Source organism: Bison bison, unplaced genomic scaffold (assembly GCF_000754665.1).
Source record: "Bison bison bison isolate TAMUID 2011002044 unplaced genomic scaffold, Bison_UMD1.0 scf7180017864201, whole genome shotgun sequence".
Lineage (NCBI taxonomy): Eukaryota > Metazoa > Chordata > Mammalia > Artiodactyla > Bovidae > Bison > Bison bison.
Window position 1 is genome coordinate 2761337 of NW_011494773.1, and position 13304 is coordinate 2774640.

Below are 13304 nucleotides of genomic sequence, written 5' to 3' on the forward strand. Positions count from 1 at the left end.
AAGCTATGATCAACCTAGACTGCCTATTAAAAAGCAGAAACATTACTTTGCCAACAAAGGTCTGTCTAGACAAAGCTATGTTTTTTCCAGTAGTCATGTACAGATGTGTGAGTTGGACTATAAAGAGGGCTGAGCACCAACAAACTCATGCATTTGAACTGTGGTGTTGGAGAAGACTCTTGAGAGTACCTTGGACTGCAAGGAGATCCAACCAGTGAAATCCTAAAGGAAATCAATCCTGAATATTCATTGGAAGGATTGATGCAGAAGCTGAAGCTCCAATACTTTGGCCACCTGATGCAAAGTGCCAACTCATTGGAAAAGACCTTGATACTGGGAAAGACTGAAGGTGGGAGGAGAAGGAGACGACAGGATGAGATGGTTGAATGGCATCACTGACTCGATGGACATGAGCTTGAGCAAGCTCTGGAAATTGGTGATGGACAGGGAAGCCTGGCATGCTACAGTCCATGGGGTCAGAAAAAGTCAGACACAACTGAGGAACTGAACTGAACTGAGTGGAATCGATAGGGAGAGAGTCTAGGAGTTGTTCTGGATTGAGGTACAGCTTGATGAAGAGTCTCCTGTGACATTGCCAAGTTTCATGTTCTCATCTTTCAAGTTGGTTCTGTTCTCCTCTTGCTTTATGATCACAAGGTTAATGCAGCAGCTCCAAACTCACTCTGCTTAGCTTCTGTCTGGGGTCGGGGGGAGGGTGATAAAAGAACTCCTTTCATAAATGATCAGAAAAAGAATCCTGTGCTTTTGTTTTATTGACCCTTCTAGGTTGCCTGCTTCTTCCTGGAGCAGTCACTGTGCTCAGCAAAAGAAGTTACACTGATTACCTTTGGCCAGTTTGGTATAAGGATGGAAGGAGAGAGGGTGACCAGTGAATCCTCAAGGCAATTCAGTTCACCCTGGAGAAAGGTGATGACTCCTTCACTGGAAACTCCTGATGTGATGACTTACATCTTAGCTTCTTCAGACAGTATTTTCTCTCTCTCCAGGACAACAGCACCCACAAGATACACACCCCCTAACTCTCCTTGCCAATCAATATGTGTCCTGTAGGCTCAGTGGCATGGAGACTAGGAAGGAATGGCTAAAGAGACTATAACACATAAATTGGCTCTTTCAATTGGCCCTGCAGTTCTTTCACTCCTGAGTCAGGGTTCTTATTTAGAGCAGAGGGACCCAGAACATCTTTAGTCCTACAGATGGTGTTGGTTGGATATCAGCATATGGGGAGATATGTGGGTGGGAGCAGCTGATGTCAGGAGGGCTGAGCTGGAACATTGGATTCAAGTCAAGAGAAAAGTCTTGAGGTTTCAGTTGGTGAAGAGAAGCCTCCTAAACTGAAAGATGTGAATTTCTGGCAGCCTCTCTGTAAGAATGAAGAAAAGGAGGCCAGGAATGGTTAAAACTCTATTGGACACAGAGTTGAGATGTATGAAATAGGGGCTGCTAGACGAGGAGTCAGGGCCTCCTGCCCTGAGTAACACCGATCACTGATTCCTTCTCCTTGACCATGGCACAGGCTACTTGGTAGACAAAGCTGACACTTCCTCCCTTTGTGACTTTGGATAATTCACTTAATCTTGTCAAGTCGAGCTTTCCTAATCTGTAAATGGGGATAATAGAAATAGCTACTTCAACAAGAAAGTGTAAAAACAAGCTTAGCCCATGGTAGGAGATTTAATATCACCGTCAGCTTTTTCCTCCCTGTCTGTAAACTCTACATACTCAACAACTTGGAAGTTAGTCTCTCAATTCATAATGTGATTTCATGACACTAAGCATGTTGATAATAAGTGACTGAAATGAACTTGTTGTTAGTATTTCTTTCTTTCAATTTTTCGGGGATGAGGTCTTTTTTTTTGAACAGTTGCCCCAGACCACAGAAAAATGGAGGTGTTCTGGTTCAGTGGGCCCTGCCCTTCCTTTGGTCATTGGATCAGAGCCACCTAGTTTGGAATCCCTGTTCCACCCCTGACTAGCTGTATCATATTTGGAAGTAACTTGAATCTCTCATGTCAGAATCTTGCTCAGTAAAATGAGGATAATGATATTTGCCCACAAAGTTAATGCTAGGATTTGTGACAATTCATGTAAAGCCTGGCCTTGTTACAATTCTGTATGTCATTAGTGCCCATTCTGTGGGATTTTACAATTCAAAATGTTACAGCATGGCAGCTCCGGAAGGAGACTGCCCTGGGGGATCCCATATGGTGTTGGGGGAGCCCCCTAAAATGGCCAAACATATGTACATGTGTGTAAAATCCAAGTCTCCCAGAGCAGTTGCTCCTAAGGTGCCCCTGTCCAAGCTTGGGGTCAGGGTGGTTGCCAGGTTGCTTTTGCTAGAAGATGACCCTGTTTTCATACTTCTGTGATGCATTTATAGAGCTGATGCTGCTGCTCAGTCACTTCAGTAGGGTCCGACTCTGTGCAACCCTGTGGACTGCAGCCTGCCAGGCTCCTCTGTCCATGGGATTCTCTAGGCAAGAGTCCTGGAGTGGGTTGCCATGCCCTCCTTCAGGTGATGCCATGCCCTCCTCCTAGTGATGTGGCCTTAAGTGAGTTACTTAACTTCTCTATTGTTTAATTTCTTAATTTTGTTTTTCTTCAGTCTCAAAGTCATGTTTGACTCTTTGCGACCCCACTGACTGCAGCATGCTAGGCTTCCCTGTCCTTCATTTTCTCCCAGAATTTGCTCAAATTCACATCCATTGAGTCAGTGATGCTATCTAACCATCTCATCCTTTGCCGCTTTCTTCTCCCACCTTCAGTCTTTCCCAGCATCAGGGTCTTTTCCAATGAGTCAGCTCTTCACATCAGGTGGCCAAAGTATTGGAACTTCAGCTTCAGCATTAGTCCTTCCAATGAATATTCAGGACTGATTTCCTTTAGAATGGACTGGTTGGATCTCCCTGCAGTCCAAGGGACTCTGAAGAGACTTTTAGCATCACAGTTCAAAAGAATTACTTCTTCAGTTCTTAGCCTTCTTTATGGTCCAACTCTCACATCCATACATGACTACTGGAAAAACCATAGCTTTGACTATACAGACCTTTGTTGGCAAAGTAATGTCTCTGCTTTTTAATATGCTGTCTAGATTGGTCATAGCTTTTCTTCCAAGGAGTGAACACCTTTTAATTTTATGGCTTCAGTCATCATCGACAGTGATTTTGGAGCCCAAGAAGATTAAAATCTGTCACTGTTTCCACTTTTTCCTTGTATTTGCCAGGAAGAGATGGGATGGAATGCCATGATCTTAGTTTTGTGAATGTTAGTTTTAAGCCAGTTTTCTCAATCTTCTTTTACCTCATCAAGAGGCTCTTTAGTTTCTTTTTGATTTCTGCCATTAGAGTGGTATCATCTGAATATCTCAGGTTGTTGATATTTCTCCCAGTTATCTTGATTCCAGCTTGTGAGTCATCCAGGCTGGCATTTCACATGATGTACTCTGCATTTAAGTTAACTAAGCAGGGTGACAATATACAACCTTGTCGTAATCCTTTCCCAATTTTGAACCTGTCCATTGTTTCTTATCTGGTTCTAACTATTGCTTCTTAACCTGCATACAGGTTTCTCAGGAATCAGTTTAGGTGGTTTTGTATTCCCATCTCTTTAAGAATTTTGCACAGTTTGTTGTGATCCACACACTCAGAGGCTTAAGCGTAGTCAATGAAACAGAAATAGATATTCCTCTGGAATTCCCTTGCTTTCACTGTGATCCAGTGGACATTGGCAATTTGATCTCTGGATCCTCTGTCTTTTCTAAATCCAGCTTGCACATCTGGAAGTTCTTGGTTCATGTACTGCTGAAGCCTAGCTTGAAGGAGTTTGGGCATTACCTTGCTAGCATGTGCATTTTAGAATGAAGCTGTGCTAATCCTGACATTTTAGGATGGCTGTGAGACTTAAATGGAAAATGTGGGCACCTGCTGAGCACAGGCTCGTAGGACCTCAGTGCTGCTCAAGGTGACCAGTTGTCTTCTCGCTTGGGTCATAGTAGAATGACGCTTCCTGGATCCCTTGTTGTAGGATGGTGCTGTGTGACCAAGTCCAGCCAATGAATTGTGGGTCAGAATGAGGTCTGTAACTTCTGAATCAGAGCATTTAATTGCTGGTTTGTGACTTTTAGCTCAGCCACCTTAACTTCATCTTAACATTGGGGATGAGGGCTATTTAGTATGCCTGAACTCCGTACCCTAGGCCAGTGTAGTGTGAGGAGGAATAACTTTTGGTGTACTGAGATTTTGGAGATGTTTCTCATAGTACATAACCTGGCCTGTGGTGCCCAAGATAACAGACCGTGTCATGGGCACTTGCTTTAGTGCCAGACACATGTTGGTCCACACTTCATAAGGATACCCTAGAAAGATGTGTCATCATTATCTTCATATTTATGTGGGGAAACCAAGGTCAACAATGTTAAGTATCTTGCCCAGTCACCCTGCTAGTAAGTGGTAGCTTGAGGATTTAAACTCACATTGTCTAACTTTAGAGCCTGTGCTCTTAATCACTGTTCTGCAGACTCCATAGACCAGGCCTGTGGTTTCCTGGTAAGATCGGCCGATATTAATTCTGCCTTCCTTTTCTCTTGAACTGCATCCTCCATAGTTTCATTTGGAAATGATTTCCTCTGTTGGCTTTTACTCTTCAGTGTGGTGGTGAGGCTGAGAAACCGGCAGAGTGGCCTGTTGTGGTTATCCAGCTCTCAAGTTGTCACAGGAAGTCTCTCATTTGCTTTGCTTTGCTTGACCACTTTTGGGTTTTTAACCTCTTATTGAAACCAAAATCTTTGATATGGGGACAAGAAACTTCTTAAGAAAATGGAAGGCTTTTTTTTTTTTTTTTTCCATCTTTGCTTAAAGGCCTCAGAATGATTATCTTGAGTCCGCTTCCTAGAAACTGAGCCTGAGATGGGGCTCTTGGTGTGTGATTTATTTCGTGGAGTGCTTTGTGGAGAAACCTATAAAGAAGGTTTCTTTGAGGGAGGTGGGATAGGGCAAGGAAGGAAGATGGGTGGGATCGGAGGGTGGTGGGGCAGGAAGAGAGGTCCCAGGAGGTGGGGATATATGTATACATACAGCTTATTCACATCATTGTACCACAGAAATCAGCAAGACATTCTAAAGCAGCTATGTGTGTGTGCGTGCCTAGGTCGCTTCATTCGTGTCTGACTCTTTGTGACCCTATGGACTGTAGCCCACTGGGCTCCTTTGTCCATTGGATTCTCCAGGCAAGAATACTGGAGTGGATTTCCATGCTCTTCTCCAGGGGATCTTCCTGACCCAGGGATTGAACTTGCATCTCCTGTGGCTCCTGAATTGCAGGTGGATTCTTTACCACTGAGCCAACAGGGAACCCCCAAAACTACTATACCCCAAGAAAAAAAAGAAGTTAAGCAAAGATGCAGTACAGCGGAAGCCTGGCCTCAGCCTGACTCCATGGGGAAGCTATGGTGTATGATTGTACTATAGAGCTTGTTCTGTGTTGAGTCAAAGAGACTGAAATTTTATTCCCCTGAGACAGTTGGTCATCGGCCTTGGATGTAACCTCCCAGGGGCTTCCCAGGTGGCACTAGTGGTAAAGAACATGCCTGCCAATGCAGGAGACATAAGAGATGTGGGTTCCATCCCTAGGTCTGGAAAATCCCCTGGAGGAGGGCATGGCAACCCATTCCAGTATTCTTGAGTAGAGAATCCCATGGACAGAGTAGCCTGGCCCATAGGGTCACAAAGAGTTAGACATGATGGAAGCAACTTAGCACACACGCACATAACCTCCCAGGCATCTCCAGGTGAAGTGGTTCCCATTGGCTAAAGGCAACCCACCAAGAAAGATGCTGGTGTGAGGTAGCTACAGCTACCACCTGCAGCAACTGGGGGATGGGTGCACCTGCCAGGCAAAGGGATCCGGAGGATGCACCAGTAGCATCTGCTGCAGTGTTTGAGGTCAGTGGCTCATCTTTTTTAGATCTGTGCTTTATCTGGGGGTGATAGAGTCAAGCCAAGGGGACACAGCAAAATGTGTAACACAGTAGTGGAATGTGACCACAATGATTCCTCATTACAATGCTTTTTGTTGACACCCAAGTGTGTGTGTGCCCATGAGAGCCAAGTAGGCAAAGAACTCTGTCTTGACCTTTGGACCTGGAACTGATACATGTTGTCTATCACCTGGGAAAGTTCTTTCTTTACTTTCTAAATGGGCACAGTGACTACCAAAAATGTTTTGGCAACTCTTGGGATGTTTTCCTTCTTAGTGAAATGTGTGTGTGTGTGCTCTGTTGTGTCCTACTCTCTGTGACCCCGTGGACTATAGCCCACCAGGCTCCTCCATCCATGGGATTCTCCAGGCAAGAATACTGGAGTGGGTTGCCATTTCCTCCTCCAGGGGATCGAACCCCTGTCTCTTGCATTGGCAGGTGGATTCTTTACCACTGAGAGCCACCTGGGCAGCTTCAAACTCATAGACTCAGAATTAGCAACTCAGAATAATAATATTAATAATGGCACCAACACCAACACAATTTATTAAATGCCTGCTATGTGCCAGGGGCTTTGGTTGTATAACTATTTTATCTAATTCTCTCTATGAGCCTGCAAGATAAGAAGTTAGAGGATCCATTTTATGGTCCAGAACAATAAATATCAGGTAATGTCAGCAATTTTTCCAAGGAAACACAGTTAAAACAGTTCAGATGGGAATTCCCTAACTGTCCAGTGGTTAGGACTCTGCACTTCTGAGAGGGGCAGAGGTCCAATCCCTGGTCAGGGAACTAAGATCCTTACAAGCTACCACACAGAAAATCCCCAAAACAAACAAATTAAAACCAGCTTGCATGTAGTAAAACAAATCACAGCATCAAAGAATGGAAGATTAAGGAAATTCATTAAGAATTTAGATGAAAAATGATGATTAATTCTTAATTTAGAATTAAGAAAATGATGAAAAACCACATACTCATCAAAGGGCAGAAAACGTAATACAAGAGGGAAGTCTCACTTTTTTGATTAATATCAAAATCTTGCCATGCTGAGTGTGGAGGGGACTTGGGCAAGGCTGACACGTCGGAGATAGGATTTGGTTCCAGAGGTGTTGACTCTCTGACTCTAAAGGGGCAACGTCTTACTTTGCCAAATTGTTTGAATAAATATAAGATTTTAAGATGTCTGCCTACTCAGTTCTGAACCATGGATTCCAGTATAGAAGAGTGGTTAAGCACTCAGATCTTGGAGGCAGACAGACTTGAGCACTGGCTTTATGACTTGGGGCAAGTGATGTATGTAACCTCTCTAAGCCACAGTTTCCCATGTATCCAGTGGGGTAAGAACACTGAGCATGTATAACTCCTATGTGGACTAAATGACAAAATGCCTGTCATATAAAATCACTTATTCTCTACCAATCATTATGCTACATCCATGAGAAGCTTTCAGTCTAGTTGGGGAGAAAAGACAGTTTCAGTTTCTATTAATAATAAACAATTGAGCCACCAATCAGACATTGGTGGGTTGAAGCAACAATGATTTATCATTTAGCACAGTTTTATGGGTTGGCCGGGTAAACTACCCAGTTAGGTTGCGCATCCTGTCAGCCTGGCTTCTCGTGTGGTTGCGTGTAGCTGGGGGCTTAGCTGAGCTCTGACAAGGGGTGTGCAGGAAGGGCTTTGGTCCTCCTTCACTTGCTTCTTATTATCAGTAGTCTAGCTCAAGCTTCTTATATGGCAGCTGGACTCCAGGAGCCCCCAGACCGAAGCACACTGCCTTTTTAAATGTTAGGATCAGAGTTAGTACCTTGTCACTTCCATAGATGAAACAAATTACATGGATGCTCCAGATTCAAAAGGAGGGGAATCAGACTCCAAGTCTCATTGGGCAGAGTGGCATTGATGTGTTGGAAGAGGAGGAGTTATTGGCAACTGTATTAGGGTTCTCCAGAGAAATAGAACCAATAAGAACATACAGATGTGTGTGTGTGGGTGTGTGTGGGTGTATGTATATAAAGAGAGAATTTCATGGCTCTTGGGGTTATGAAAACTGAGAAGTCCTACAAGCTGCCATCTACAAGTTGGAGAATCAGGAGAGCTGGTGGTGAAATTCAGTCTGAGCCTGAAGCCCTGAGAACTGGGGGTGGCATGGGGTAGGGCTAATGGTGTAAGTGCTGATCTGAGTCTGAAAGCCCAAGAACCAATGTCCAAGGGCAAGAGAAGATTGCAATCTCAGCTCAAGCATAGAGAATGTATTTGCTTTTCCACCTCCTTTTTGTTGTATCCAGGCCCTCAATGGATTGGATGAGGTCCTCCCATACTGGGCTCTCTTTACTATCTACTGAATCAAATGTTAATCTTTTCTGGAAACACCCTCATAGACACACCCAGAAATAATACCTTTACTATCTGTCTTGGCATTGCTCAGCCCAGTTGATAAATAAAGTTAACTGTCTCAGTGGCCATATTTGGAGACTATCTCTCGTGGAGGCATTCATTCTAGACCTTACTGTCTGACAGCATGCTACTTTTGGGCTACAGATATTTACCATGAAGGGGAATACCCTGTAGAGCACATTAAAATTTTTAGAGATGGCTTCCCAGAGCTCCAGGGGGACCCTGCATGAAGGATTGGAAATAGCTATGCAAGGAAAAGAAGGGTCTTTCTGCTGTTTTGATTTTTCACCCACATGAACCAGGACAAACTCTGTAAGTTGGGAAGAGTGGGACCCTGATTTTAGCTGTCAAATTGATCTACAGTGTCAGATGGGATAATTTAACCCTCAAATGAGGGTGATTTATCCTGTGTATTGTAATCAGATCGTCGTCTAAGTTGTTCCCCATGAGCTCTGGTAAATCACTTTTAGTACATATTGAAAGTGACAATATTGTATTTTATCACCGAATTGCCGTCTTACAGTAATAACTAATGCATGTCATCGACTTTGGCTCCAGCGCTGAATTACACTCACTTGGAGGCGCATAGATCCCGACGGGAGCTGTCACTTCTATCTGCTCGTCCGTGGCCGGAACCAAGGCTAGTAGGGAAACTGTACCTTGTTGCATGCAGCCTTTGCATATCAGCTGGCTCAGAGATACTTATGGTCTTGGGAAGCGTGGAACTTCTCTTCAGTGCAGCTTGGGTCAATATGACCTAGGGTAGGCCTCATGATTTTATTAAATGAGTGATGAGTGTCTTGATGACTAAAGGTAAGGATCTTATTTAAACGGAGAAATAAGGACTGGTGAGGAATCGGGCTCAGATTCTAATGGTGGGATGGTATCACCAACTCAATAGACATGAGTTTGGGTAAGCTCCAGGAAATGGTGAAGGATGGGGAGGACTGGCATGCTGCAGTACATGGCGTTGCAGATTCAGACACGACTGAATGACTGAACAACTGTTTCAACCTTGTAAGTGGTCTTACCACCAGTCATCTCAAAATTGTCTTGTCTAGAAGCCCCATAGCAATTTTCTTGGGACTCAGAGACAGCCATGCCAGGCCTCTGGCTGGAAACCATCACAGCCCACCATTGCCCGTGGGATGTTGTCCCTGGTCCCTAGCCTGCAAGGCTCTCCCTTGTCTGGCTCCTGCCTACCTGTCTAGCCTCAGCTTGTTCTGATCCACATCTTCAACTTTCTGTCCCCGCTGCACACACCGTGCTCTGCTTCTCTGCACCACCATTTGCATCCTTCCCTTTTCCTGGAATGTGCTCGCCTAGTTACCCCACCAACTCCCCTAGTTGGGGAAGATGTGCTGCAAACATCCCTCCTGGAAGTACATGCTCGTGTAGTCCTGGGTGTCTCATTCTCACTGTTTCACTTGCCACACCACATTGTCATTACTTATTTATGCTTCTAGCTCTACCACTAGACAGACTGTGAGCTCCTTGAAGCCAGGAACTTATTTTAATCCTGTAGATAACCCAACTGACGAGCACAGAACTGACTGGCACAGAGGAGATGCTGAAAAAATGTTTGTGGAATTAATGGATTTGTGAAGATACCTCTTTGGGTTGTCATGGAAATTCATGCATGGTGGAGACTTGGAATTTTCACCCTGAATCTGAGTTCCCTTTAGCCAAGGGGTTTCCTGTTTTGATATTACATATCTGTACAGGAATCAGTATGAGTATTTACTGCAAAGGTGAAATTTTTATGACTCTGAGACAAAAGCCTGGGCAAGAGCACAGAGATGGATTCGTCCAGATGAGTTTGGAGTTGTTTGTACATTTAGTATTACGTGAGAAATTAAGTCCTCACACTGATGAATTTGAGTTCAGTTTTGTGTCTGGAGATGATCCTGTGTTAGAAATAAGGTTGTGTTAGAAATAAGAAATAACCTTATTTCTAAGGTTGTGTATGTGTATGCTAAGTCACTTCTGTTATGTCTGACCCTTTGTGACCCTATAAACTGTAGCTCGCCAGCTCCTCTGTCCATGGGATTCTCCAGGCAAGGGTACTGGAGTGGGTTCCCATGCCTTTTGGATGATCATTTTATTCATGTTGGTAGATTGGGGTGTCAGATCGCATAAAACATCCCAAACCATTTGCCTTCAGTTATTTTTTTCTCAACCTGCCCTTAGAAACGAGGACTCTGAGAGTAAGTTCCAGGGATGGTAGGAGAAGGGAGAATGCATTCCCACATTTCTAACCCAAGTGCGTATGCTCCTTCTTTTGAGAGAAGTGAAAGGTCTGAGCCTAGGAACTGGCTCTCCCCTTTCAAACTGCAATCTGTAGGCATATGGGCCAAGGAACCCCATGCAGGCCCAGAGACGGACGTCATAGTGTGCCTTGCAAGGAAACAAGACAAGTGTAGAAGGGACCAGGTAGCAGGAGCCTTCAAAAAGAAGCCTTCTGCTACATCTCTTATTCTAGGTGCATCCCTTATGAAAGGTATTCTGGTTGTAATGATAATAGCACTATTAATATAATAATAACGATAATGATTTATATGCATTGAAAGTTTTCTACAGGCTAGGCACCACACCAAACATTTTACTTGGCCTACTTGATTTCAACTCACAACTTTATGCGCAGATAAATTTAATTTCCATGTTAAGAGACAAAGAAATTTGCCCAAGGTTGTATAGCTAACAAATGGAGGAGCTGGGATTTGAACCCAGGTAGTCTAACAGAGCTCTATAATCCTAACCTTGGCACTATATTACTTTCCAAGTAATAACAACAACAACAATAGTAACAGCTGTGGCTATTGATTATTGGGGGCTAACTCTGTGCTGGACCCTTGCCAGGCTCTTTACAAAGAGAGCCTCAATTTCTCTTACCATAACCTTGGGACAGGTTATTATTATTGTCCTCATTTCTAAGATGGAGTGACTGAGACTTAGAGATTCAGTACCATGTCTGAGGTCACACAGCTAGTACGCCATGGATCTGGATTCATTCTCAGGCTCTGCCTCTCCTGAGACCCCAGTTCTATTTTTTATTTTGGTTCAGAAAGTGTTCTCTTTCCTTCAATCCAGATCTCTTTCTCAGCAGTCACTTCTCATCTCCTTCCTGAGGATGAGACCAAAGAGAATTTCCATCTTCTTCGAGGGCAAAAGCCCTATGTCAATGAAGAGGGTGCTAGACTCTGTCCGGGAGTGGGGCTCCAAAAACAGTAGCACTGAGGAACAGCTGGATGCTTATCAGAGAGCTTATGAGAGGGAACAGTTCTAGAGACTGGGTGCATGGGAACTTGCTTCATCTAACTGTATTTGAAGCCAGGACACCATGTCACAGCACTGACCTGCATTAGGGGCTGTACTGCTGACCAAGGACAAGTGACCCTCTCTAGACTTTTAGCTCCACTGATAGGATTTTACCTGTGTGTGTTTATGCATTTGTGTGTGTGTGTGTGTGTGTACACGTATATGACTACCGATGGTACCACTACACAGTTTGGTTCGGTAGGAGAGATGCCTGTTGTGTATGGAGCACTCAAGTCAACGCTATAGGCAGGGGAGATTTAAAAAACGCCACAGTGGTGCCATTCGCTTTAAGCTGCCCTGGAAGTCTAAGCAGAGAAGTAAGACAGATATGGATGTGGACAGTATTTTCATAGATTAACTTGATCAGTGGAGTTGCTAACTTTTTGAAATTATAAAACCTAGAAATATTTTTTAGTGACAAAACTTTTATCTACATAATGTTCTCATACTCTTTGTACAGGAAAGCTAATAGAGCGAAGTTTGTATCAGTTTGCAACTAGCGATTCATGTCTCTACATGTGACTGTCAGACTTTTGAAATAACATGATTAATAACATTAAGAGGATATTGTTGGGAGGGGTGCAATACAATGATTCTGTCCTTTTCATCATGTCTTTATCTGGATCACCGCGAAACTAACATAAGCGTTCTCCACGTCCGCGTGGAGCGCTTGCTCTGCTCTCCTTTTGATCTGGATCGCCGCGAAGCTGATGTGATGGTTCTCCACCTCCGCGTGGAAGGCGTGCTCTGCTCTCCTTTTGATCTGGATCACGTGAAGCTGATGTGATCGTTCTCCACCTCCGCGTGGAACGCTTGCTCTGCTCTCCTTTTGGTGATGTGATCGTTCTCCACCTCTGCGTGGAGCGCTTGCTCTGCTCTCCTTTTGATCTGGATCACGCGAAGCTCATGTGATCGTTCTCCACCTCCGCGTGGAACGCTTGCTCTGCTCTCCTTTGGGCGCTGTCATTTTTGCATTTGGGAGCGACTGCACAGATGCAGGGTGTGGTTGCAAGAATAATAGGCAGGCGAAGGAATTGCTCGGAACTAGATTAAGAATGGCTATTCTCACCTAAACTATGAATTTTGAGATCACACATAAGGTCCATCTGAATTTAAGGAATGTGCAGTAGATCTGAAAATTGGTAATTGTAACATCCTGGGCTTCCCAAGTGGTGCAGTTGTAAAGAACTTGCCTGCCAATGCAAGAGTCATGGGTTTGATCCTTGGGTTGAGAAGATCCCCTGGAGGAGGGCATGGCAACCCACTCCAGTATTCTTGCCTGGAGACTCCCATGGACAGAAGAGCCTGGCGGGGTCCATGGGGTCACAAAGAGTTGGACAGGACAGAGCAACTTCGCACACACACATGGCCTGGCTGAAACAGCATCCATGTGGTCTGGTGTCCCCTGACTTTGATCCACTGTGGTAGGCAGAAGCTCTAGGTCTTTGGCTCAGGACCTTCCAAATGGGTTCTGCAAGTTAATGCTGGTGATGGAGAGTGGAGGCATCAAGACAGAGCAGCCTCTACCCCTATGGGCTGTGTGTGGCCGATGATAAAACGTGGAAAGGACAGCACAGTGTGGGGACTCGGC

At 44.5% G+C, this 13304-nt stretch overlaps 1 protein-coding gene across 3 annotated transcripts in view; it reads left to right on the forward strand.

Annotated features, from left to right (window-relative positions):
• Positions 1-13304, forward strand: part of NRXN3 (neurexin 3) — a 1738382-nt gene that overhangs the window by 182018 nt on the left and 1543060 nt on the right. Inside the window, exon 5 of one of the 3 annotated variants that reach the window (XM_010844398.1) lies at positions 5041-5061. The exons of 1 other annotated variant lie outside the window; for it this stretch is intronic. In XM_010844398.1, the coding sequence (XP_010842700.1) occupies positions 5041-5061 (21 nt within the window). Of the gene's footprint in view, positions 1-5040; positions 5062-9563; positions 9582-13304 lie in introns of all 3 variants that reach the window. One more of the 3 variants, XM_010844399.1, reaches the window with a different exon arrangement.